A 22,418-nucleotide genomic window follows, 5' to 3' on the forward strand; every position below is an offset into this window, starting at 1 on the left:
CCCACGCAAAGATCAGCCTCGAGCTTCCACCAGGAAGCAGAAAGGTGGGAGCTCTGGTTTTGCCCACTCTGGTTCATGGCACCTCCTGGGAGGAGATTTTCTGCTGCTTCTCCAAGATGCATTACTTCTCCTCCCAGGCTGCAAGCCAAGCGAGCTCTCTGGAGCTGAGCATGGTGTGGAGGGGGCAGAATCAAACACAGCACAGAGTACAGAAAAGGAGATAAATGTACCACAGGATAAAACCACCACAGGACAGACAGTGCTGCTCGAGTGGGGACACCAGCAGGTGTAGACCAATTCTTGCCACAGCTGGAATACCAGTTCAGCAGCAGACACGTAACTGGTTCGGAGCCTGCCTGGAAAGCTCCTGCCCAAAGTGGTTTTCTGCCTTGTTTAATAAATGGTTTCAGAGTCATTAAAGGGGAAAAAAAGAAACAAATAAAAAGGTGCTGCCTCTCCCCAGCACACCCTCATTCCCCTGTGGACAGTGGTTTATGCCTGAGCAATGCAACTGTCCTTTAATAGTGGAAAAAGTGTCAGGGATTTCCTTCAGACTAGTCAATTCCAGCAAACTGGAAACTGACAAAACCCTTTCATCTTCCTGCCAGTGCCTTCCCCTGCCTCAGATCTCAAAGCACCTCAAGCAGGGATCCAACACACACTACAAGTAGCCATAAACAAGTACTCCTCCATTTGCTGTAGGTAACAAACACTTCCCATCCTACCACTCTGAGCAAGACAGGGAGCATCTGTGCATGGTCTGAGTAGCAGAGGAAGTCGCCTCATTCCCACCTCAGGCACTGGCCCAGTCCTGCAAATGGAGCTCTCAAGCAGATCCTGACACCTCTCCTGCTCGTGCACTCAGGTATCTAAGCTTGACTTCAATTCTGAGTGGAGGAAGTGGAGAAATAACCCTTCAAGGTATTGGCTTGTTAGTCCGATGTCAGCTCAGCTTCCACTTGTTTTCTGTTCCACTTTGATTATGGGCCTGGCCTTTCTTCCCATCCCTTTGTTTCCAGCCCTTCAGCCATCAATCCTTTCTTGAAATCTTACTCATCTCCTTTAGGGTGAGAACAGCCCTTTACCTCCAGCCATTATGTAGGAGTTTTTCTGATACCAGTTTCAAAACAAGGGTAATTACCTTCAGAGCTGACAGAATTTCATCTAGAAGAAGGAAGTAAGTAGAAGCACCAAAAAACAATGAGCAAGTCAGCTCAAGTCATCACCAGGATGTAAACTGACACAGCAGCAGCAGTGCCCTAGGCGAGGGGCCAGACCTGTTACTCTGCTAGAACACCACTCACAGGAAGAGCATCTGGAACAAATACATTTACTCAAGGAAAGCTGGGATTTTAGGACATCCTGCTCTGCTCCAAGTGATCTTTGTCCAGACCATCGCTATTGGAAGCACTGGGCACAAGAGCTCTGACAGTGCAGTGCTCAGCCTCCTGCTCCAAGAGGACATTTCAGATTCCAGGCTGAAGAAAGCTCTTCTGTACAAGAACACGTTAATACCTGAAGCTGACACTTCTGTTTTGCATCTTACTTTGTGTGTACTCTTACCACTGGGCATTATGCTGCTCTGACATGATGCTCAGCACACTCTAACCTCTCCTTTGTCCACCAGTGCTGCAGTTTTGCTGGCAGTGACTCAACATCCTGCCAGCTGCCTTACTGAGAGCATACAAACAGCGAGGGCTCCTCTCCCTGTACAGACAGTCCTGCTCCTGCCCAAGAGCGCTTCCTCCTGCCTGTGCACCACGGCTCGGGAAGCCAGCGAGACCCAGGGTGACAGATCACCCCGAGATCCCCGAGCTCCCTGCCTGCAGCACGTGTGTTCCCAGCAGCAGCACAGTCCAGGCCTGGGCAGCTCTTACCGTCTGGAAGACTTATGCTTGCTGCTCTCGTCCTTGTCGCGGTGCCGGCGCTCCCGGTGCCGGTCCTCCCGCTCCCTGCTGCGGTCTCGGCTCCGGCGGTAGTCGCGCTCGAAGTCGTAGCTGCGCTCCCGGCTGTAGTAGCGGTACCGCTCGTCGTCGCTTCGGAAGAGAAGGGAGAAGTGAGGCAGAGAACACCCCCCTGGTGCAGCCGAGTCAGGAGCCACATCCACAGCGCAGCAGAGCCCCCTCCTCACCAGCACTTTGTCCCTACTTACTGGGCTTGGCTCCCGACCGCTTACTCCTGTCACCTCTTACTCCATCAACAGGCTGAGGGTGTTCGAGATGCTCCTGAAACCTGTGACAATGAGCTGCTGCTACTCACTGAACCCAAGCTGCAACCCAAGCCCTACTCCTAACCACAGTGAAGTAACGTTCTCCATCTGCCTATGACACAGCTCATAAGCCCCAACATTTACTATCATGGCTTTGTCCTGGCCTCTCAAGGCAAAGGGTTTACAGGCATGTTGGCCAATGCCTCTTGGCCTCTGCCCTCACAATCCTCCTGGAATACAGCCGAGCCATCCAGCTACCTTGTTCCAAACCAACAGCCACATGCTCCTCTTGCCATCCTGCCTGCCCTGGTGCTGGATTTGACCTCCCAACACTGCTGTCCCAGATAACCCGTGTGAGTTAGACTAAGGGACTGTCTTCTTCCCCACGAGTTCAAAAACTCAAATTGTGAGTACAGGTGACATGGTTCTTCTGCCTGTATCTGCTCAAGGCACCTCACTCATTCAATCCCTGTACACAAGGGGCATGAGGTACCCCCAATTCAGGTACATCCCTCACTCCATCTGAGTCCCATTTCAGCTTCTGAAAGCCAAAATCTAAAGGGTTAAGCCCCACTGCAGGAAACAATATTCAGACTCTGAGAGAAAGGAAGTCTGAAACATTGCCCTGAAACAAGCTAGACAAAGGAATGTCCAGTATCATCACCCAGGAGTGCTCCAAAGGTCTCTGCAGAGGACGGCTGCTTGCCCTGCCCTGGCAGGCTTGAGCTGAGAGGTCAGTGTGCTGGAAACCACCCAGCAATGCTAACAATGTGCTCAGGGGTGCTCATCACAGGGGGAGCCTGCACAGGAAGCGTGGGACTGAGCAATTCAGACTGCAGCAGGTTTGTCTTCTGCTCTGGTCTGTTCCTCCCCTTTCCACACACAGCCCGCAAGCTTGTAAGTTAAAAAGGGGGTTTAGGTACAGGTTGTCCTATTTGCTCAGCCCCTGGGCTGGGAAGCTCCAGGCAGGCAGCAGCCCTCTGCTAGGAATGCACATTCTGATCATGTTTTGAATGACTACAGGTATTTCTGAGCCTGAGCCTGACACTGCCTGTGACAGAACAGGGATGTGATGGCTTTAGAAAAGCATCTTTGCAGGGTAACCTTCACTTTAGCTTCTCCAGATCAGCGCTGGGAGGCTGAAAGCCACCAGGGTGGCTGTGTCCAGTACTGCTCACAGAAAGGCCTGGGTAAGGATTTAGGCTGCACTACTGGGAGATGGCACTCCTTGCCCTGAAAGCCTCTCTAGGAGAGCCCAGCAAAGCAGGGGTGCCTTGGCCTTTCATTGACAGGTACATTTAGAAGACAAGCAGCAGCAGTTTCTGTGGCCAATGCTTCACAGTGAGCTGTGAAATACCCAGTGCACAGAGAAGGGCTATTTCATGTACTGGCCTCACATTACAGGTGGGGGAGCAAGTGTAACTGGTTCTGCTGGATTTAAACAAAACCAGACACAGGAAATCAGCCAAAGGACACTGGCTCCCAGTCTGTCCTGTGCTGACTGATCCAACGTATCTCTCCCCAGCTTAAACTGGTACAGCTGTAACCCCATCCCTTGACCAAGCACCTTCTTGTGCTCCAGGCCGAGGCCGGAGCTCCCTGCTGGGAGCTGTGAGGAGAAGCTGCTGGCTCACAGCACTCACTTGTTGTATTCACTCGTGGTCGGCGTGCGGTCTCGGTCTCTCTCCCGTTCCCGTTCCCTTTCCCGCTCCCGCTCCCTCTCGCGCCTCGAGCCTGAGTATTCCCAATGGCTGCTGCTGGAACTGCTTGTGCCCTTGTCCACCGTTGTCACCCAGGGAGTGTGGGATGTGGAGATGGGTGGGTAGCTGATGAAACCTGAATCTGCAGCGAGAGAGCAGAGTCCTTATTCATCTGAAGCATTAAAAGCATCCTCCCTGTCCCTCCCTTTCCAGAGACACCCTCTGGAGATAGAGCTGAATCCAAGGAGACAACAATCACCCAGCTCCCTCCTGTCCTCACTCCCCCGTTTTACTTCCAGCAGTTTGCTCAGGACACGTGAACACCCATTCCCTGAGGAAGACACAAGCAAGACCTGCAAAACCTCCCCAGCCCCTTACCCTGCACATTCCTGGAAGGGCTTTCCCCCAGCTCTTGCCCTCTAGGTCCTGCTAGAGAGGACACACTAGAAGGTCTCCCTGAAGAAGAGCTTTAATCCATCCTTCCCAGACATCCTGGCTTAGCAGGCAGAGGTGCCTCTCCCGCTGCTGAGCCAGCTAATTCAGTCACCCTTGGCTCTTGGCCACCTCTACAAGGTCTCACTTCTCACCAGGCACCTTCTCACCTAAGGGGGCACCTGGGGAGGGCTGGGACACCATCTGCTAATGAAGGATGAAGCCGGATGAGCCCAGAGCCACCAGCACTTGTGTGAAGGAGCCAGCCTGGTGCTGCCTGTGACTCTGCTCAGCACCGTGAGGAGGTGCTGCTCCAAGCAGTGGTCACTAAGGAAGTGGGAGAGAGCAGGGGCATTCCAGGCAGGGCTGCAGCAGGGGAGGAAATCGGCTGGAATTCTGGCACTGCCTCTTTCATGACAAAAGGTGACAGACGCCTGCCTGTGCCGCAGGGAAGGAAGAGGATACAGAGGGGGAGGAGAGCATTCAAAGCTCAGGAAGGAGATGCAAGGCTGTGCTTGTGGGGAGGGAAGAGGCAGGGTCAGTGTGAGCAAGTACCTGTGCAAGCAGAGCCCATTGCTGAGGCACATGGGGAAGCTCCTCTGTTTTACCTGCAGTGAGGAGCGATCTGAGGCTCAGCACTGGACCACAGAACTGCATTCACCACTGCTGCAGAACATGCAGCCTTCCAAACAGTGCTGTAGTCACACTCAGGGTGTGTTTCTAAGTGAGTGGGATAGTTCGGGGCACAAGCAAGACCCTAAAGTTAAAGCATCCACAATGTCCACCAGCTTAAGAAAAGCCTGAACTACCAAACACCACAGAAGAGAGGTGTTTTTAGTGCTCACCTGCAGAGTTGTAGCCGAATGGAGGTGGCTGCCTGTTGTTGTAGCTGGCTGGCTGGCTTTGGAGAGAGAAAAGGATGTGAGTTACACCAGTGACCCATGGCAGGCACATCTGTGCTGCAAGTTTACCCCATGTTTTCCTCAAGGTCTGTGGGCCATCCTCATGGGAAACCCACGGAGTCACTTTGCACTGCGACCACTGGAAATGCAGAGGTGCAGCTGCTTTGCCACAGCTTCTAACTCAATTGCTTGCCCTGCTTTTCCCATCCCTTGTCAACCAGGCAGCTTCCTGGGAAACGAGAGTGCTGGGGAATCTTTAGAGAAAAGAACATGCTACCAACTACTCTGCACGAGACCTAAGCTCACACCTACATTTCACTGACTCCCTCCTGTGTCATGAGCATGATACATGAAGGAGAACACACAGAGAATTCCCTATGGACTCAGCTCTCATCCCTCCCCAATCCAAGACTCAACTGAGAATTCCCACCCTGATTTTAGACCTGTCCTTCTCCCTCCCTCCCTGCAGAGGAGCTGTGCCCATGGCTCAGCCCAGGTGTGGCCTTACCCATCCAAGGTTGGGATGAGGAGAGCTGGTGGTGGTGCCAGAGGAGGCGGGAACAACCCTAGACACAGAAGCATAAATCATCACCGATCTCCCGGCTTGCCATGAGGAACAAGATTTCATTGCTGCTTACAGTTAAAAGCAGTTAAAGCATCTTTTTACTCTCAACAAGGCTGTTTGAAGTGAAGTAATTTTCCTTCAGGGTTGTGTCTCCTCCCAGAATTAAACCCCTACAGCTGTGGTGGGTCTGCGGGGGTATGCAGAGAAACATAAAGGAAGAGCTACCCTCTGTTTTAGCTTGTTCATCTTAAGCATAAGATTCATTAAAGGAGTAGAGATTAACCCTGACACTCCTGTGGAAGACAGAGACTTCTGGTTCTTGGGATGGAGACACCCTGCGACTCCAGCACAGGTTTTATTGCTCCATTGATTACAGTGAATAGCTTTGTCCCTCGCACAGCACACAACACAGAATTCACCTGGGCTGGGCTGGTTTTAAAGCAAGCCAATTTTCTGAACACATCCACATTTAGAGATGCTGAGAAGACACAGCCCCAGCGATGCAGAGCTGTCTGCAAGGCCTGATGCTTTAAAAATGGGCCCAGTGTCACACGTGAGGAGCTGTTACACAAAAATCACATGGCAGCATCTTCAGGAAGGCACAATTAAGCAGAAGTTTATGAAAGCCACTTCCAGAAGTGACTTAAACCTTGGAAGCCAAAGCCCTCAACCTTGGCCGGCCTGAAAGTGAGAAGGAACTGCTGACTGCTCCTCAGGGAACTTCTTAAACTTGTATCTGTCACTATAAGCAACCATCATTTCTCTAGGCAGCTACCAATGCCAGCAAGAACAGACCGACCACCCAGTGGCCTGGCTTTGCATTAAGATTCCTCTGTTTATTATTAAAGAGGAAAAGAAGAGGAAATTGTACTGATGCAAAAGACAGGATCTGTTTATTAACTGCAGTCACTGAAACCAGAAGCTCCAGGTTCTTTTTCAAGTCAATGGAGATGGAGTCAGCACTGTCAATGAAACCATGGGACAATTCATCACCTCTTCCTGTGAACACTAAAGTGGGGCAGGAGAGCCCCTTCCTACAAGTGCCTCACTGCCAAAAGAGGTGGCCTGAGGTCTCCAGCTCAGCTACTGCTGCAAACAAGCTGGGGACATGTCTCACTCTTAGATGCTTTATTTTTTCCCCTCCTTTTCCCAAGATCTTCCGATAAAATGCAGTGCCTGGAGCATTTCCATCCCATCTGCTCACCAAGCACAAGCACTTCAAAGAGCTGCTGTTAGAACACCTAATTCTAATGGAGGTGGATCATCCTCATTACCATAATTAGCAGGTATCACCTCCCTTTCCAAGCCCTCACCTCAAGTGGAAGTTCCCTGCCACAGCCTGGTCATTCTGTCCACCTCACCCCTCCCAGCCAGCTTTCATCTAAATGCACTTGACTAGCAACATCTAGACTGGTTTGCATCCAGTTTCAGTACAATGTAGTTCCTCTAAATCCAAGCTTACTATGAGCAGGTTCCTTCTAGTACAACAGCGAAAACCAGCTCTGCAATGCTAAATACACGTAAGAGAAGTCTGGAAAGTGATGTTTTAACAAAGGAATTTTCTGAGGGACAGCCCAGCCAGTGGAGGTTTTCCATATTTCCATTTGGGAAGCCCAGGGCAGAGCATGAATACAAAACCAGGGACACAGGAGCTGTGAATCAAGTCCAACATGCCCAACACACAGTGAGGACAAGCACAGCAGCTCCGAAGTGCTTTGGGTGCAGACCTTTTGAAAATACATGAACCGAACGTAAGAGGAGTCTGGAAAGTGATGTTTTAACAAACAGGAATTTTCTGAGGGACAGCCCAGCCAGTGGAGGTTTTCCATATTTCCATTTGGGAAGCCCAGGGCAGAGCATGAATACAAAACCAGGGACACAGGAGCTGTGAATCAAGTCCAACATGCCCAACACACAGTGAGGACAAGCACAGCAGCTCCGAAGTGCTTTGGGTGCAGACCTTTTGAAAATACATGAACCGAGTAAGAGGGGAGGTTGAGATGAGCTCTGAGGCAGAATCTCTTCCCTGTGAGGGTGCTGAGGCGCTGGCACAGGGTGCCCAGAGAAGCTGTGGCTGCCCCATCCCTGGCAGTGTTCAAGGCCAGGTTGGACACAGGGGCTTGGAGCAACCTGCTCTAGTGGAATGTGTCCCTGCCCGTGGCAGGGGTTGGAGATGGAGGAGCTTTAAAGTCCCTTCCCAAACCATTCTATGGTTCTGTAAGTATAACACGGAGGCAGAGGCCTGACACCACATATACGTCACTATCAGCCTTGGATTTTCAGATCTGTGACATCTGGTCAGAACCATAGCTCCAATGGTCTGTTACACAAACAGCTAAATTTGCTTTCCCTGGATTAGGCAAAACTTCCAGTAGGAAAAAATCACAGCCAGAGCAGCTCTGCATTAGTGGGGACCTTAACTTATGCACAAGACTGGCTGTTACAGTTATTAGTATTCACCATCTCTACTGCACACCAGGGAGCAAAGGCTTTGATGGAAATAGCATTTGTTCTGCTCAGTCTCACACTCCAAATTCCTACACAAAAGCCCCAATTTGTCACTCAAACTTTTGCTGTGCAATTGTCATAACAAGAACTAAACCGTTTCAGATCTCAGTGAGTGCCTTCAGTGCCATCTGAAGGTCTCCATTTCACTTTCTAGATTGGTCTTCAGAGACACACTGAGCAAGTGTTAAGAAGTCCTACAGATCATTGTTTAGTTGCAGAATAGAAGATAAGCAGCTCGAGTTCAATTCTGCACTGGAGTTTATTAGCCTTAAACTAACTGTGCTCTAAAATGGGTCTTGGTGTCATCCTAGCTGGTGTTTCTTAATCCAAATGCTCAGATAGAGCCATCTGGGTGCTCAACATCACTGCTGTAATCAAGAGCAAATCAGCACTTACCTGGAATAGGACCGGGTGGTGGCAGACCTATGGAAATAAAGAAGCAGAAGCAGTGAGGACAGCAGGTAAAACAAATCACCTCTGGCCCTCAAACCAGACTTAAAAGCACTCTTTGGAGTAAATTTCTCACATCTGAGCAAAGAAACCAGCAGAAAAATTGGTGCTGTTAAGCAGTAATTACCCATTAGCTGCCATTTGTAAAGTATTTAAGGGCAAATGTTAGATAGGCTGATGGAGACACTGAACAAAGACTGTTACTTGACTGCTCAACTGTCCCACAGCGATTAACAATTAACCCTTTGCCCTACGCCTGGGATGTCCAGACTCACAGCCTCAGACTGTTACATGCTGCTGTGTGAACACATACCTGGAGGATGCAGGGGAGGTGGAACAGAAGTAACTGGTGGAGGAGGGTGGAGGAAGTGTGGTGGAGGTGGCCCAGCCAGCGGAGGAGGCGGTGGGCCTGCTGGTGGTGCGAACGGCTGCTGCTGAGGTGGCTGCTGGGGCTGTGATGGCTGCTGGGGCTGCTGGGGGGGTTGTGGCTTGCTCCCGTGGTCTCCAAGCACCTGAGAAGGCAGAGGAGTGAGAAGAGAATGTTTAGTCTCCTTGCTCCTAGTTAGGCCCTTGCTGTGCTGGCATAAAGGGAGCAGACTGCAGCACTGGGATACCTGGGAAGACCGGTCTGTGCTATACCCAGCAGGTAACATCTCTGGGCAGGAAGAAAGGTTGACCAAGGCAATCAACATGCTTAGCAAGGGATCTTCTGCACAGAACAGCAAAGACTAGAGTCTAGCTGAATACACAACTATGCAAGACAGCTGACAGGTAGGAACACCTTTTATTCACAGAACTGCCATATTTTGAGGGGTTTATCCCAACTTGTTTCTCCTGAGGGCAGCAAGAACCATAGAACGGTTTCTATGGGGTAAGCCATATGGTTTTCTTGGGGTAAGCCAAATTCTGCTCCACATTGTGCCCATGTAGGTCAATGGAAGACTGGATTCACATCTGTCTGACAAAAGGTCACATAAGGAATGACCAATACAGAGAGATACCAGAATGACCTGGAAATAACAGGTATCTGTGCTTCTAAGTGGGAGGAACAACAGTTTCCCAGCAAATTCTCTCTTAGGCAAACTCGTTTTAGAGCCATTGTTGGCAAAATTCAGAGAACTGACTACTGAAAAAATAAAGAGACCACAAACCCACTGTAAAAACAAAACCAGGAATCGTGTCTAGACAGGGAAGAAGTTCCATATGTGGGGGTTTGGTGAGTTAGGAGTGGCTGGTAGGAGGAGGGTGGTTTAGAGTTCTCAATAGATGGTCATCAAATCATACCCATAGCATCTTCCTACCTAGAAGCCAACCAGAATATTCTGGTCATACACTGGACGTGCAAGATCAGAACTGAGCCCAGTTTAAACCCCAGGCTTTTGTTTCTTATGAGGGGCAAGATCCAGTAACACAGGCCCACCCTAAGTCTGAAGCATGGGCTGCATCTAATGATGCTTAGACTAAATGTTACTTCAAAGTCAAAAGCAACACAAGCCCCGAGCAGAAGCTATCCATTGCAGAACTGGAGATTCCAACCCAACAGTGGAAGGAAATAATCCATATAAGCACCTCCAGCTATGCATCCCAAGGAGTAATTTGGGAGAGGTGATGAGAACAGGAACTCTGGCAAATGAGTCTTTAAAGGACAATCCCCAGCTCCTAACAAGATTAAGCTTTTAACACAGAAGTTAATTGAACCTGTAGAAGGATCGATACACACATATGCCTTGACAGGGTTCGGGTTCATATACTACCTCCTGCTTTGCAGATGGGAACTGCAACAAGGGAGGTCAGGAACACACAGACACTTGCTCAGTGTTCACCAGAAGTGCAACAAAGCCAAGACATTTACCTGGATTGGGTTTTCCTCAGAGGCATGTTTATCACGGCGCCTTCCTTCTACTCTCCTGATCGTGCCAGCCTGGCCACCGATCACATCAATCGTCCCACCCAGCTTCCTGGTACAAAGCAGATGCATCTTTTTAGGCTCAGAAACATTAGCAGGAGCAGTTTTCCCCACTATTAGACAGACTTCTCTCCTACATGCTTTTCCACCAGGGAAAAGTCTCCAGAAGCAGCACTCAAATTGGACAAGAGGGGAATGAGACGTCCTTGTTCACTCTCAGGGGAAGAACATTCTGTAGGAGCTCGTTGGAAGGTCATCACAAGTAAAGGTTTGTGAGAGAGAGGAGCACCTGCAACTTAAGTTTAAATATCCTTCATCCTGTATTTATGCAACAACTGATTTGTGCAAGTATGGCCATAAGACATTTTCCTGCAGTCAGGATAGAAAAATATCCAAGTCAGACAACAGAATTTTCTGTATCGGTAAGAAATCTATTCAAAGGGAATATAAAATGCTGGCTGGTTGGAGAGGGAAAGTTCTCTCACTGGAATCTGCTCACTTCGAGGGAAAAAAAACCCAAACCCAAACAACTCCTTGCTAAGCCCATGGTTCTGATTCTGCTGTGGTTTACAAAGATACCCAACCTGGTCCTGCCCGAAAACTGCTGCACAAGCAAATCCTGTGTGTCAGCACTTTCAAAACCAGACTGCAAGTGAAAATGACAAAAAGAAGCTGTATAGTTACAACAGCAACAGCTTGTTCTGCAGTGGTCTGAGTTTTCCAAAACCTCATGGTATACATGTAACAGCTACAAAGAAACCTGACTGATTTGATGGCACTGCGAAGGGGGACAGAAATGCCACCAAAGTGCTTAAATGCAAACAGACTAAGTAGAGCTTTAAAGCTTATAGCTGAAGCATATACTTAGTTCTCAGACAAACTGGGAAGCTGGAATACAAAATCATTTCTACCAGACAGGTGTGCAAAAGATGTAATGTGAATAAAGCAACAGCAACACCCAGATCCCAAAGCTCTGCCTCTTCTGGTTTCACACAGCTTTGTTGTTCTGAAGCCTTTGATAAAACCCTAACCAACCCCATCAGGTCAAAGTGGTTTCCCAGCAGAGGCTGCCAGTCAAGTGACTCAATTGTTTTGCTTTGTCCAGCCTTGTGGATCCTCTCTCTCATTGGAGAACATAACTCATCAGCATGCACCAAGCAGCACAGCACACAGGTTAGAAACCAATAGCTCCTCTTAGCAGCTGCCAAACACGTAATCCACTTCCACTTAAGGAGGCAAAGATTAGCATCGTGGGAGTAAGAATAAGCCAAGTAAGCACAAGCAGCAGCAATGTAAGCCCTCAAAGCTGAGGGATTTCCCTTGGTTTTTTGACTCCCAGAGATGTCCCTTCAGCTGAGAAACAGGTTTGCCCCCCTGGGCATCACCATACTGAGTATATCACCAAAGAGAAGGAAATGGGTAGGCAGGAGTTGTACAACTCTCAGGAGAGCACTGCTCAAGACCATAGTTAATGAGTGACCACAGTAGCTTCCTGCAGAGTTTAAAAGGTTATTTCAGGCTTGAAGAGATTGAAATATGACCCAGGTAGATCCCAGCTACCCCCGTGAAGAACAGTGCACCCAGGCTTTAGGTCTGCACCATCTCTTACCTATTAGGAGGAGGCCCAGCCTTCATGCGTCCTCCCACCAGAGCTAAGAAGTCTGTTTTGAATTCTGTTTTGATGATGTTGTTTTCCACTTCTTTTTCAGCGTTTCCTGTTCTTCCTTGCTGAACCTGTGGAAGGCAAAAGGTAACACAGGTTTAATGCCCTTACTTTCAACCAAATGCAGTATCAGAGACTAACCCTCGGTGAAGGAAAAGGGCTCCCCTGAGGAGCAATCACAGGGCTCTTGCCAGCAAGCAACCCATTCTGCAGTCATGGTGGCAGATACTGCTATAACCTGGCTGGCTACTCTAGCCTCAGCCTGCTGTCCACTGTCTCCCATTATAAGTCCAAAAGTTTAATAAGCTCACAGCCTTTTCCATGTAGTCCTTAACTCAAACCTGGAAACAGTAATAACTTGCAGTAATGATTCCTTGCTGAAGTCCTGATTAACAGCTGTTGGCCACCTGATGGCCTTCTGCAAAGGCTGATGGCCAAAGCAGTCCCCAAACACAAAAGGCAGCCACACAACTGGAACAAGCAGAACAGCCACGGATGCCCAGCTTCCCTCTCTATACTTCTCACATCCAAATGTGTCTTCCAACCAGACACCCCTATAGCAGGATAGCCTCAAACCCAACTGGAAATTCACTCAAGTCTTGCTCCTGCAGTGCTTCAAACCTGCCAGGCAGATGGAACTGCTTGTTCCATAGAAATAGAGTTTTAGCAGAGAGATTTCAACTTTAAAGATACATTTTTGTATTTCTCATCAACGAAAAGGAACACAGCACAGTTAAGTATGAAGGTATTTGCTGCTCTTATACTCTCATCTCTGTGATTACAGTAAAAAGCCCCAGTTTTATTGTAGCCATACGCAGGAGTAACAAGTCACCTACCGTGATCTTGTTTTCAGTGCTGATGGGAGGAGCAGGATCCAGTCCAAGCTGAAGCCGTCGCTGCTTTTCACAATAAGCTTTCCATGTTTCTTCATTGAATCCATAATTAAAGTAATCGGAAAGATCAGCACCTGGCAAAGGGAGCAGAACACAGGGGTTCCAGCAGAGCTGTGTTCCCAAATTGTCCTTTAACTGCTTAAATGAAGTGTTAAGAAAACAAGTTTTAGAGCAGAGCTTCCTCTCCATTTCAGCCTGTCAGAAAGCCTCTGTGTGCCTCAGTGGGGACGGCTGCATCTGTCAGTGGGAGGGGAAACACAGCCTGGACAGCAGCAGGACCATTTGGGACACAGAACACAGCACCTCTGCAGGCTGTTGAGGAAGAGGCTTGTGACCACTTATCCACCAACTGGATTTTTTCAGACTGGTTTCTTGCAATTGTCCAAACAGTTGAGTGCTGGGGAGAGCACAGAATGATGGTTCCAGCTACTGCCACCAAAATGGGATGGTGCCACAGACCCCTTTCTCTTGGTAGAACTAAGCCAACACATTCTGCTCCTGACTGAGATGCTGGACTTGCCCATGTCATGACACAGGGCTGAACTGGACATTTTTTATGGATACATCTCAGACTACACAAGTAATTATAATGCAGTCAGGATCCTACCTACAGCCTTCCAAGACTGTTATCTTACTCCTTCTAAGATTGTTGTCTTTCCTTGACAGTCCTCTGTGAAATGTGCCAATTCAGCATGAGCACTTTTGAGTAAGAGAGGTGGCCACAAACTGCTTGCCAGGAAAACATTAATGCAGAGGAACAAATATAGCTGCAGCTCCCTCTGTAAGGCACACTTTACAACGGGAAGCATTACAAAGCACCTCCTAACCCTGCTGAGGTGTCCCTCACACATCACCCTTGCAGAAGTATTCCCAGACACACCAATCCTAAAGCAAGGAGCTGACAGGTAAGGGTGAAGCAAACACTCTGCCCATGCTGAGCTTGGATCTATGCAGTGAGGTTTCAGTTTGTGTTCTAGGCAGGCCACTCTTCCTGTTGTACCACCTAAATATGCAAACTGCACCAACACAGACTCAGCAACGTGACATTTACGTATCTGTTTTATCAGCCTATATTTCAGCCCTGTATCAGTCCTTCCACACTCTTCTTCCTCTCCTCACTTTAAAGAGATACCAACTTACTGTACAGTTAACTGTGAAGGATATAAACCTGAAATGCTGTTGAGTAACAAGCTACTTGCCATCTAAAGTAAACCTACAGGCCACACACCTCTGCAGACATCTTCCCTCCATTTGGACTTACACTGTTTTAAGGCTAGCTGCCTTCAGTTTGGTCCAGGGATGTCAGCATGACCACAATGATTTCCATGCTTCATCTCTGAAGTTCCTTTCATTGTCTTCCCTCTAACTTAACTTTCTTCCTAGCCCCCTCTTTCTTACTTTACTTTTCATGGGAAATCCCCTGCAGAAGAAAGGCTACAGCTCCTATTACATCTGTAGTAGCTACTATTCACCACGGAGTGCTTCAGTGCTGGTCTGATACCACGATAAGCCAATGCAGTTATTAGCACCGTTTCATACTCTGACACCCTTCATTTCAGGTAGTCAAGAGATACCAAACCCACACCACAGACAGCCTTATAAAGGCACTACTTAGTTAGCACAGCAATGTTTCTGAATGACAAATAAAGTACAGGGGCTGGTTAGAAGAATTATTTCTGCAAAGGGGCAAGCAGAATTTTACTTCAGCTAACATTTTATCATAGCACGTTTTAGGAGAGGAACACAGCAAAAATCTGGATCTCTTTGGTTCCCTCATTTACTTTAGTACCCAATGCAGATGTAAAACAGAAGTTTACTTGTAGCACCCTACAGCTGTCATGCAAGAGTCACTTCTGAGCAGAAATCTCCCTAGTACCAATCAGGAAGACAAAAGAGACCATGTACATATTAAAACCTGCTGTGCAAAGTACTATTTGTCTGGGCAGTTTAGATAATACTGTCCAGAAGAAGTAAGTGGGAACTGCTCACTCTCTCCTATGCACCTGGGGGCAGAATGTGTAAAGAATTAGGCAGCAGAGCTTTTCCAAAAGAAAAATCCCAGCCTTCATGTCAGAGCAGCGTTTCCTTCCTTTATTCAACTGTCTGCAGCAGAAGCATTCAACATGGACAGTTTCCTATCGTGACATGTGCTCACTGAGCTTGGCCACGGTGAGACAGAACAAGCAAGGTGCTGCACACAAAGAGGAGACTATACATCATCAACAGCCAAATCCTGATCCTACTCAATTGACTTTCAGGCCCAACAAACATTATCCTGTTGCTATCAGTGCAATATTTGCTGGAACTAGGGAGTTAATAAAACAGAACATTATAAAAAAATAGCTGTTCCCTTTAGGGCAGTTAAATTAATAGAGCAAATAAAACCAATTTTAAGTAGAACCATGGCTGGCTTAGTCAGGAAATGTCACTGATAGTCTAGACAGGCATCAGAGGTTGAGCAATGGCCATTGCTCTGACTTCCCTGTTCCCTGGCAGCAATAAACAGACAGAAATTACATGTGAAATTCAACAGAGACAACTGAAACTGTAGAAAGTATTTACCACAAGAAACTGTGAGGCCCCACCTGGTTTCCTCCATGGTTTGTCTTCAAATGAATCTAAATCCACTTCGATAACAGGCAATCCATTTATGTTCCCTGCAGCATCTAAGTCAATACCTTTGGGCTGCAACTTGGCTTTGGAAAGAGAGAGAAACTGTTACTACTTTTAATGCAATGCCTTTAATCCACTCATTTGTTGAGCAAATTATTCCAGTCAAAAATAAAGCACTACTGCGAATTCATTGCTGGTTTCACAGCACGGAGGTAACCACAAGCAACTCTTTAATAACGATTACTTCAGTCACTTTACAAAGCAAGAGCCAGGGTGTACAGCACGTGCAGCTGAGCAGCAAGGAAATAATTCAACCCAAACTGGTCCTACAGGCAAACGCAGTGAATTATCAGAGCATGCACCAAATTCATCCCAAATTAAAAGAAATTATTCTTCTCTCCAGGCAAAATATTTATTTTTCCTTCCCAAGATTTTCCCCTAACAAAAGACTGTTTCAGGATCAGCCTTAGGTCGACCATGTACTAACTGGAGGCAGCAGAAATCTCCCAGGTACATCATCTTCAAGGGGAATTTGTTCTCATTTGCTCCATCTGCAGATAAGTCATTTGCATAAAGTAATTCATGGAAGGCAGTATATGAAGCCCGTGGAAGGACAGTCTCACATATGAGGAAGGACAGAATCCAAGTCTTCACATACAGTGTTAACTGAACTGAATGGTGGGGAAGATTTCATCTGCAGGATTACACAGAGCTGACTCTGAAGGCCAGAGTTTGTTTCTTTTAGTATCTGGCACTGCAAGTAGCTCTGTACACTGACCACTGAGTTAAAATAACCAGGCCATTTAGAATGTTTGGCACCAGTGCAACAATATAGTTCAGAAACATTCTGTCTTTCTACTACAAAAGTAGTAATAATGTGGGGTTTTTTTCAAGTTAATAGAATTCTAATCAGCTTGTTAAATCACTGTAATTAAAGTAATTAAATCATTCCAGTGCTCGCTGCACCCTCAGACTGTCCCAGAAGTGCTTATCCTTAGGAAAAGCATTTACTATTGCTAATTTAAATAAGATGCACTAATTCTAGACCCTTCCAGAGACCAAGACTTGCAGCTGCTCCAGCTGTCAGTGCCAGGTAAGTGAAGTATTGTAAGAGGTGAAGGATAAAAACAAGAGCAATACCTGAAGCAGATGCTCCATAGCCTCTACCCGTTTTTAAGTTTAGATTCATAGGAGTTCCCCTATATGGAAAAGAATCACTACATTGGTATTTGAATAAATGACTTGCTCGTTCTCATGCAAAATATATTCGAGCCCTGACAACCTTCAAAAGGTGCTTAGTTCACTTGGGTTTATTCATGCTCGTAGTAGTAAGTCTCAACATCTTAGAAGTGAGATTCATTTTCCATGTAAGTTTCTCTAAGCCTACAGACACCAGCAAACATACTTACTGATGGACCAAAGAACACAAGACAATTGTTTTGAACATGAAGGGAAAGGTTATTTCTAAGAGTTGTGGTTTCCATTCTGCCCAGGAACATATTTAGTATTTAAATGGAACTGAACAAGATGGAAATCACAGCTGCACATACATCGCAGGATGAGAAGAGAAGGGTAGAAGCAGCAGATTTCAAAAGGGATGTCTGCAAAATCTAGTGAGTTGCTAAGGGATGGAGCTCTGCTATTCAGAGCAACCCATCAGGCTGAAGCCACTGCTCCAAGAGAAGGAAATTATCCATAAAGGGGAAAAGTCAGAATATGCTGCAGAGCACATGTAAGCCATTTCCTCAAGAGGAAGGCTGCCAGCAGCAAGCAAAAGTGCTGTCCTATTATTTTTATTCAATGCAAATGAGGCAGAGTTTTAAGTCAGTGACATAATTTCCTGGTTCACAAATCCAGCCTCACCATTTCTGAACCATGAAAAATCAGACAGCTGAAAACCAGCAACTTCACAGCTTATGCAAATTCTTATCAAGGCAGATTTGAGTTCTTCAAGTTTTCACAGATGATGAGTTATAATTCTAACATCCCACCTTTGATTTTGCCCGATAAAGCACAGTCATTATTCAGTTAATTTTCCAACAGCAGACCCATGAATTATCATTCCTATTTTACAGCTGGATTCTCCAGCCAGCAGTTATAGGACAGAGCTGCCCATCAGCTTCTAACCCCATTCTGGTGTCCTAGCAGTTACTCACACATCTCCCAGGAGCCAGATCAAGCTCTCATCCCTACTTTCAATCCCAATCAACACACTAGAGCTACCTCAGATCAAACCCCAACACCAGTATCAGCAACACGTACATGTACGATGGTGCTCCCGTTTTAATATTGCCAATAGTAACCTTCACGTCATCGTCATCACTGTCACTATCACTGTCATCTTCTTCATCTTCACCACTTGGAAGAGCCTAGCAACAATGAAAGCACACAGGAGCTCATCAAAACACAACACTGATCAATTCCCTGGCAAAGTAAGCCAAATCTTACAAAGCTCTTATGAGAGAGAACCCTTAAAAGATGATTCTGATATAAAGACTTAAGTTTTTACTGCACTCTGAGGTTATACAAAGTTGTCTCTGGAGGCAAAAACCAGAGAAAGAGGCAGTGGAAGAGCAAGCCTCTCCCTATCCTTTCAGCTCAGAGCCACTAGAATGCATTTTGAAAGGTCTGAGCCTGAATCAAAACTGATTCCCAGCACTTTGGGCTTTCTATCCCAGTGTTCCCCATGTTTACTGACCCCCAAGAAGCCATACTGAATATTGAGCTGGAGGTACCATCGTGTTCTGCTTTTCTTGCCAGCCTGCAGCATCTCATCTGCCTCTTCAGTGGGCACAAGTAATACTAAGGTGAGGGTTCACTGCCCACTACACAAGGTAGGCTGAGAAGAGAAGCCTGTTGCTGTAGGTAGCATTGGGAACTATCAGTATACTCCCACAGTACAAACAAAGTATTAGGCAGTACCAGCATTTTTACATTTACATCATTCTATCCATGGGCATTAAGAAGACAAAACAAACTGTCCCTACCATTTGCAGGGGAACACTTACATGTTGTGAGATCTCTCGGTCTTCGCTGCTGACAGGCCGGTTCTCCTGAGGAGCATCTTGCAATGGATGGGAAGACTCTGTGTGTCTGGTAAACGTGACAGAGAAGAGAAAGTGGGTAAGACCAATCTAGAGGTTCACCTATAAACATTCCTAAAGCATTCATCCAGGTGACTTTCACATAATGGCTTTATTCATGTAGTGTGTTTATTCTGCTGGCAGCCAGCTCAACTATATGACAAAAAATTAACCAGCATCCTTGCTTGGCTTTGCTTTTTGTTGGAAAGAATCAGTTTAGTGCTTCCCAAGAGTGCCTGACAGCCAGCGTGGCTGCCTAGCCAAACACCACTCAGTGGCTAACACAGAAGCAGCAGCTGGAATAGCCTTCAGCTTTGGTTTGGCACAATCACAGAATGGTCTGGGTTGGAAGGGACCTTTTAAAGCTCATCTAGATCAACCTTCCACTAGACCATGTTGCTCCAAGCCCCATCCAACCTGGCCTTGGGAACATAATAAGCAAAACTTCACCTTGTCCTTAATGATGCTAATAATTGTACATATATTTAGTAAGCAGCAAGGGCATCTGTCCTGTAGAAATTAAGGAAAATGGTTTTAGTGTTCTATGAATAGTTTACATTAATGAGTAGTTACATTTCAAAGAAGACAGATAATTATCCACTCAAATCTTCTCACTCATTACAAATTAGTCCTAATGCAACAATGGTCAGGTTGAGATTTACCTCCAATTAAAGAGTTTGCATAAATGTTAACCCTGTTTATTGCATTAGCCAAGCAAGAAGGTCAAACTGGTATTCCAGAAACAAGTATGTCAAGTTACAACACTCAAACACAAAGAGAGATCATTTTTCTCTAATGTTATAGGCAAAACCTTGCAGAACTTCAAAATAATTCCAGCTTCTTCAAAGAGACCATAAGAACAGCCCAGGCCCAGGAAACCCAATTCCCCACCAGCACTTTCTGGAGATGTTGCTATTGATTTAAAACCCCATGTCACACAATAAGCGTACAAAAGATTATCTTCAAAAAGAAATGTATGTAACACCTAACAGAATCCAAGCACTGGTCAGGTTAAAGCCGTTTCAGAGGTGGCAGGAAAAGAGGCACCAAACAAGTAAGCTGAAAGATCACACTAGTGCAACTCAGAAAGCAGTTACTGAGCATAAAAAAGAACAAGCAAACAATCTGAGCAGTTACTGAAGCTCCCCTGTTAGAAAAGCCCCATATACACAGAAAGCCAACAATCAAGCCAGGGTCAAAAAGAAGGGATGAAGGCTGGGCAGCTAACCAAGGTCCCGTCGCCCCCAAGTTCCTGAGGTGGGACCTGAAGACACTCTTAAGTTATTAAAAGCAGCCAAGTTGTCTAAGGGAAAACCATCCTCTAAAATGCTTTCAAAGCTGCAGACATAGGCTGTTACACAGAAGATGTAGCACTGGAGAAAACTTCACAGGTGGCTCCAAAACCCTTTGCATTTTGTTTGCCAAATCCAAGCAACTCATAACATTGACCTCCTCAACCCCAGAGATTTTCTTTAGAATCCCAGATGACTGAATTAAGGCAGAGTGAAAAGAATTACCTTCAGCTTCAAGTCACATGAAGCAGCTGTGGGTGTGCATTAAAATGTATGAATTGGAGTTCAAATAAACATTTGCTAAGTCAAACCTGTTTGCTTCCCAGGAATGAGCAATCTGACAGGTCCACAGCCACCAGCTGCACACACAAAAATAACACAGCTATTTCATTTCCCCAGAACACCAACTTAACCCTGTACACTGCTGACATAACAGCATCCTGCCCAGGCTGCTGGCATTTAATGCATCCTTTAGGCTAAGGAATGCTAATGGATAAGGACAGATACACCAGGCAAGCCAGCAATGCATCCCTGGAGCTGCAGCCATGGACAATATAGCAAACAAAGAGTCATTTTTCTTAAAACACCCCACAGCTCTTCATTTAGAAAGATTCTCATTGTGCAACAAAGAAAGGGGGAAAAAAAAAAGGGGGGGAAGGAAAAAAAGCACTAGCAAAAGCACTGATGGTTTCCCTCCACATATCTTGCAGTTATTGAGACAGTTACTGGAAATTCAACTTTTAATCCTGCTGATAAAGTAAAATTACATTCAGATAAAAGTGACAGGGAGCAATAGATTTATGCAAGTTAGCAGTAAACTTCAATCTATCGAAGCTAAAAGTTGTTCCTTCTCACAAAGCCCATTTGCTGTTTTAGGTACCAATTTACCATGGTTTTTGTTTCAGATACTTACACCAGGAGTAGGACATTATCCATAACAACCTCAGAAATTCCAGATACTGAATTCAAAATGACCTTAAATGACAATAAACAAACTGAACTTTTGAAGGTGCTGAGCACACAGAGATCCAGTGAAGACCAAGTCTTCTGAAAGCCATGTTACATTAAAAAATGGGAAACATGATATTCCTGAAAAACTCTGCTGGTGCAAAACACACAGTTACAACTCTAAGGGAGTTCTGACCAAGGACGGACAGCACCTTCCATAGGCAGAAAGCAAAATGGATCACTGAGTTCCCAACGCTTTGATCTGAAAGTCTGACCCAAACCACATTGTTCATAGATCCCATGTGTTGATCTGGTTGTGTCAAACCTGGCCTCAAGGTTTTCCCAATGCCAGGCCAGCACAAAGGCCAAACCTCAAGGCACCGTTTTTCCCAGGGAATTAAACTGGAAACCAGATCTGATTTCAAACCAATTAGGGAGGGGAAAATCAGTTTTAAGTCAAATCCAGCTCACCTCCTAAATCCATAAATGCTTTGCCAGCCCAAGGGTGACAAAAGAAGAGGCTACTGCTTCTGGCAACAGCACTGGCCTAAAGCATTCCTGAAGCTATGCTTAAACATGGCTTGATCTTCCCTGCAGCAGGTATCATTACAATGAATAAACAGCCTCCACACTCACCCAGAAATTGGTCCATCTTCTTGCTTACCAGTGGTGTCATCTGCAAAAACAATAATGATAATAAAAAATAAAATTATTCAAGTGAAAGAAAAAAGCTAAATTTAATTGCAAATCAAAATGCATCACAGCAACAGAAGTACCTGGTAGTGCCAAGGCTCTATAGCCCCAACGTTCTCTTTTCAACAAAGTTCAACTAGAAATACAGCAGCTAAAAAACCACAACAAAACCAACAACCAAAACCTATTCCAGAAGCCAAGTCTCGCATCACTGACACACAACAGAATTCGAAATACAAATCCAAAGTCTCGGAGCAGAAGGAGTAAAAGCAAACATCACATAAGGGACATCTGGGAAGGTCTTTATATAGACATTTAACATGCCAGGGAAGAAGAAACGTCAAAGCAGTCAGCTGGAAAGTCTATGAGGGGACAAAGACGTGTAAATAAAGCCCTACGCTTCTTCCCAGACACACAAACGAGCCCGTCCCCTGGTAGCCCCGGGGCTCATCTGCATCAACCGGGCTAACAGCACCTGGGTGAGGAGGACACTGCGCTTCTAACAAAGCGCCGCATCAACCTCTTCGCACCGCGGCGTTGTTAAAAGGACAATACCCCACC

General features: G+C 46.4%; 1 protein-coding gene across 1 annotated transcript in view; it reads right to left on the reverse strand.

Annotated features, from left to right (window-relative positions):
• Positions 1-21,840, reverse strand: part of LOC104405215 (pre-mRNA 3'-end-processing factor FIP1-like) — a gene marked incomplete at its 5' end in the record, with an annotated part of 23,017 nt that extends 1,177 nt beyond the window's left edge. Inside the window, 14 exons of the mRNA XM_010013854.1 lie at positions 1,878-2,036; positions 3,853-4,051; positions 5,187-5,242; positions 5,752-5,809; positions 8,713-8,739; positions 9,080-9,278; positions 10,619-10,724; positions 12,282-12,406; positions 13,172-13,302; positions 15,814-15,924; positions 16,982-17,040; positions 18,104-18,210; positions 18,850-18,934; positions 21,801-21,840. Coding sequence (XP_010012156.1) covers positions 1,878-2,036; positions 3,853-4,051; positions 5,187-5,242; positions 5,752-5,809; positions 8,713-8,739; positions 9,080-9,278; positions 10,619-10,724; positions 12,282-12,406; positions 13,172-13,302; positions 15,814-15,924; positions 16,982-17,040; positions 18,104-18,210; positions 18,850-18,934; positions 21,801-21,840 — 1,462 coding nt within the window. The remainder of the gene's footprint in view (positions 1-1,877; positions 2,037-3,852; positions 4,052-5,186; positions 5,243-5,751; positions 5,810-8,712; positions 8,740-9,079; positions 9,279-10,618; positions 10,725-12,281; positions 12,407-13,171; positions 13,303-15,813; positions 15,925-16,981; positions 17,041-18,103; positions 18,211-18,849; positions 18,935-21,800) is intronic.
• Between the last annotated feature and the right edge of the window lie 578 nt (positions 21,841-22,418).

This window comes from Nestor notabilis, unplaced genomic scaffold (genome assembly GCF_000696875.1).
Source record: "Nestor notabilis isolate BGI_N333 unplaced genomic scaffold, ASM69687v1 scaffold9694, whole genome shotgun sequence".
Lineage (NCBI taxonomy): Eukaryota > Metazoa > Chordata > Aves > Psittaciformes > Psittacidae > Nestor > Nestor notabilis.